At 31.0% G+C, this 4,276-nt stretch overlaps 1 protein-coding gene across 1 annotated transcript; it reads left to right on the top strand.

The window, feature by feature from the left end:
* The first annotated feature begins 2,375 nt into the window (after positions 1-2,375).
* Positions 2,376-4,030, top strand: LOC102593853 (pentatricopeptide repeat-containing protein At1g09900-like). The gene has a single exon (XM_006360460.2). The coding sequence runs from the start codon at positions 2,570-2,572 to the stop codon at positions 4,028-4,030; it is 1,461 nt and encodes a 486-aa protein (XP_006360522.1). The 5' UTR covers positions 2,376-2,569.
* Positions 4,031-4,276: the final 246 nt, after the last annotated feature.

Genomic DNA, 4,276 nt, shown 5'->3' with positions numbered 1-4,276 from the left:
AACATCCACATGAAAGCTTGTCAAAATCAAAGAGGAGTTACAAGCTATAGTACCTGCAAAGTTCACAGCTCCACTGGCTAACTGTTGGTATCATTAAGGCTGATAATTTTCTCTTAAAGTGATACTAATTAGTATCATATGGTGTATTGATATCATTAAGGCTGATAATTTCGTTTAATTGATACTAAATCAGTATATATGTGCTATATTGACATCATTAAGGTTTCTTGTTCAGAGATTACTCATTAGTCAATAATACTATAAGAGTATATGTATATTGTTGTGATATCATTAAGGTTTCTGTTCAGAATTACTCATTAGTTAATGATACTATAAGAGTTAGAATGCATGTAAGTTTCATACATCAAGTGGGAGTGACACTAATTGAATAGATACTTTCTTTAATAGTCTTGCCCTTTTAGATAATCATAACAATAATAATAACAACACCTGTAAGACTAATAACTTTCTTTTTTCCCAAAAGTTTCATTTTTAAGACGGAGGAGTTAGGTCCGACTCCAATATATATATATATATATATACATATATATTTATAATTTTATGGAGGAGAACATACATCTTAGCCTCAAATTACATCCTTAAGTTTGGTGTCAACTAGCATATTATATAAAAACTTATACACCAAGTATAAGACCAACAACTTGATTGTTAAAGCTAAAGCCAAACACTACTATTTAAAAAAAGGCCCAAAATCAATGGAATAATCGATTTGGCGGTTGGTTTTAGCCTAATTTTTAAAAAAATTAGTTTTTAACGAACTCAATTTCCAAAGTTCAAATTTTTTAACGTCAAAAAATGAAAAAGTGTGAATTGACCGAGTTTTTATTTTAAAAATAAAAAATGTTGATTTTTCAAAATAAAAATAAAAATTCCGAAGTGTATATTATTTATTTATTTGGCAAAAATACCGACCTCGAACGTCCTTTTTCTTTTTTATTTTTGCAAAAAAAAAAATAAAAAAATTTTAAATGAACAAGCACTAATTTTACGAACCTCCGAAAGTCGATTCTACCCCTCTTTTTTTAGTAGTGAAAGTCCACTACCATATTTGATTTTGAATATCTAACAAATATGAATTCTTATTTTGAGACAAATGGAGTAGGTTTTTTTGGTTAAATTAATCTTAAATGTAACATCAATGGGCTTTTTAAATTAAGAAGATATATAAATGTAAGTGGATAAAGACAAAAGCATATACCCCAAAAAGGCAAAGTATACCTCATTTTAAAGTATAGAATTAATCGACAATGACACATTTTTGCAAAATCATTTGTTTTAATAAGTTGTAGTACAAAGTTAGAGTTAAGATTTAAACTTCGGATATGAATTTTGAATTTTTCATTAAATTTATATCTCAATTTACTCATAGTGTTCACAATTTTGTATATATCATACTTGATGGATTTTAAAATAAATTTTAAAATTTGTATAGAAATTATTGAGTTTATTCAAATGCGTATACAATATTGTAGGAAGTTTCATTAATAACTTGATGCTTTATTCGTTTCTCTTTTTCCTCTTTTTGCTATTTATTTATTTCCACTATTAAAGGTCTTATCAATTTCCCTTCAAAACTATATTACTTCCTTCTATAAAAATGAGAAAAGAAAAAAAAAGGTTTTTGTGTTTGGTATAACAATAAACATGTGGATGGAAAATATGTATTTTAAAAAATAAATTATTTTCTTTTATAACTATCTCGATTCTTAATATTACCTTTCAATCCATAATGATTAGACATGGTAAAATTCACATATTATCCATTTTCAACCTTTATAATTTAAAAATGGAAAAAACTTACCCGCACCGGGTGTATACACTAAACTAATATAATTTCCACGTGAATTATATTCTGGATTGGGTTCATCCCTGTAGTAATGGTCCACTTTCCTATTATTTTTGAAAAGTATTTTCCAAGAACATATATTTAATTAAGAATATTGAATTGTGATGGATTAACACGAATTTGAATAATTGACAAATATTATACAAAAATTAGGTTCTCAACATGTCTCTCAAAGAAAGGTGATAAAGTTGTCTACAAGGTTTCCCAAAAAAAAAAAATAATAATAATAATAATATATATATATATATAATTAAATCTTAACACTATAAAATTTATGTAAATTATACAAAATTAAAAACCAGTCCATTTGAGGGACAATCCGTGCAAAAACTTGAAAACAAATCATCTTCATTCTTCACTATTGAAAAATCAGTGTGGGCCTAAGGCCCAAAAATACTATTAGTTTGAGGCCCAATAAAACTCTTTTGGGCTTTTGTTTCACTGTCAAAGAGACAAAAAACCAGAGAGGATAAGAAAGGAGAACAAAAAAAAAAACCGGCAGCTCTGTTGCTCTTCTTCTTCTCCGAGTAAGCTTCCTTTTTCATCTTTTTGCTTACTAATAATCTTCATATAGACAAACACAACGACTATTGTACACTTCTGCAGTAGAAAAAAGAATTTTTTTTGCCCATATAGTGTAGAATGACCGGTATTTAGTGAATACTGTTACTAGTTTTTTGTTGTTGTTGTAAACTTGTTCTTATGGAGTTAATAGTACCAACGAAGCAAACCCATGAAGGGTTTTGCTCATTTCACTCTACTCGTAAGGAAATCACTGTTAATTGTTGTAATAATAGGAGGTTCAAGAACAGTTCTTTACTTGTGGGTCAGTTGAGAAAACAGAGACAAGATATGGTTTTCTCTATTTCAAAAATTGAAACTTTATCGAGTGTTGAGAAAAGGGGATTTGGGAGTAGTAATAGGAGGTGTAAGAACAGTTTGCTCGGGGGTCAGTTGAGGAAACAGAGACAAAATAAGGTTTTTGCTATTTCAAGAATCGAAATTTTAGGAGGGACGACGAATGGTAGGTTATCAAGTGTTGAGAAAAAGACAAATGGGAGCATATCTGAAAATATTGAAGAATTTGAGAGTAATAATTATCTTCGTAGGTTGGTTAGAAATGGGGAATTAGAAGAAAGTTTTAAGCATCTTGAGAGTATGGTGTATCGTGGGGATATACCTGATATTATACCATGTACGAGTTTGATTCGTGGGTTTTGTAGAATTGGGCAAACGAAGAAGGCTACTAGAGTATTGGAGATTCTTGAGGATTCTGGGGCTGTTCCTGATGTTATTACTTACAATGTGTTGATTAGTGGTTATTGTAAGTCAGGTGAAATTGATAATGCATTGAAGGTATTGGATCGAATGAGTGTTGCACCTGATGTTGTCACGTACAATACTATTTTGCGCAGCTTATGTGATAGTGGGAAATTGAAACAAGCTATGCATGTTCTTGACCGTATGTTGCAGAAAGAGTGTTACCCTGATGTGATTACCTATACAATTTTGATCGAAGCAACGTGTAAGGAAAGTGGTGTTGGGCAGGCGATGAAGCTTTTGGATGAAATGAGGAGTAAAGGATGTGTACCTGATGTAGTAACTTATAATGTTCTTATAAATGGGATTTGTAAGGAAGGGAGATTGAACGAAGCAATCAAGTTTCTGAATAATATGCCATCTTATGGTTGCCAACCTAATGTGATTACCCACAATATAATTTTGCGTAGTATGTGTAGTACAGGTAGGTGGATGGATGCCGAGAAACTGTTGGCTGATATGGTTAGAAAAGGCTGTTCTCCTAGTGTTGTCACGTTTAACATCTTGATCAATTTCTTATGTCGGAAGGGACTGTTGGGACGGGCGATTGATTTATTGGAGAAGATGCCTAAGTATGGATGTACGCCGAACTCCTTGAGTTATAATCCATTGCTTCATGCATTCTGCAAAGAGAAGAAAATGGATAGAGCAATTGAGTATTTGGAAGTTATGGTGAGTAGGGGTTGTTACCCTGATATTGTGACTTATAATACATTGCTCACGGCTTTGTGCAAAGATGGTAAGGTTGATGTTGCAGTTGAAATCCTCAATCAACTTAGTGACAAAGGCTGTTCTATATATATATATATATATATGAATTTGCCATATGCAACCAAGAAATGAATTAGAAATTAACCAATTGTACATGTGTGACAACTTGAATGTTTTATTAGATAAGACTATCACAATTAAATATAGAGAAATATCGATATCTCCCCTGAAAAATTTCGAATTTAGATCACAAATTAATGGGTTAGTGTGAATTTATCCATGCAATTATGCACTTTTTGAACAACAATTCGTTTTGTGAAAGATCCTGGCTTTCATACTTTGATGGATCTTTGAGATCCTTTCAATACCCTATGATCG

This window comes from Solanum tuberosum, unplaced genomic scaffold, assembly GCF_000226075.1.
Source record: "Solanum tuberosum cultivar DM 1-3 516 R44 unplaced genomic scaffold, SolTub_3.0 scf00324, whole genome shotgun sequence".
Lineage (NCBI taxonomy): Eukaryota > Viridiplantae > Streptophyta > Magnoliopsida > Solanales > Solanaceae > Solanum > Solanum tuberosum.
Note: the sequence above shows the minus strand (reverse complement) of the source record. Positions and strands in the feature narration are given on the sequence as shown.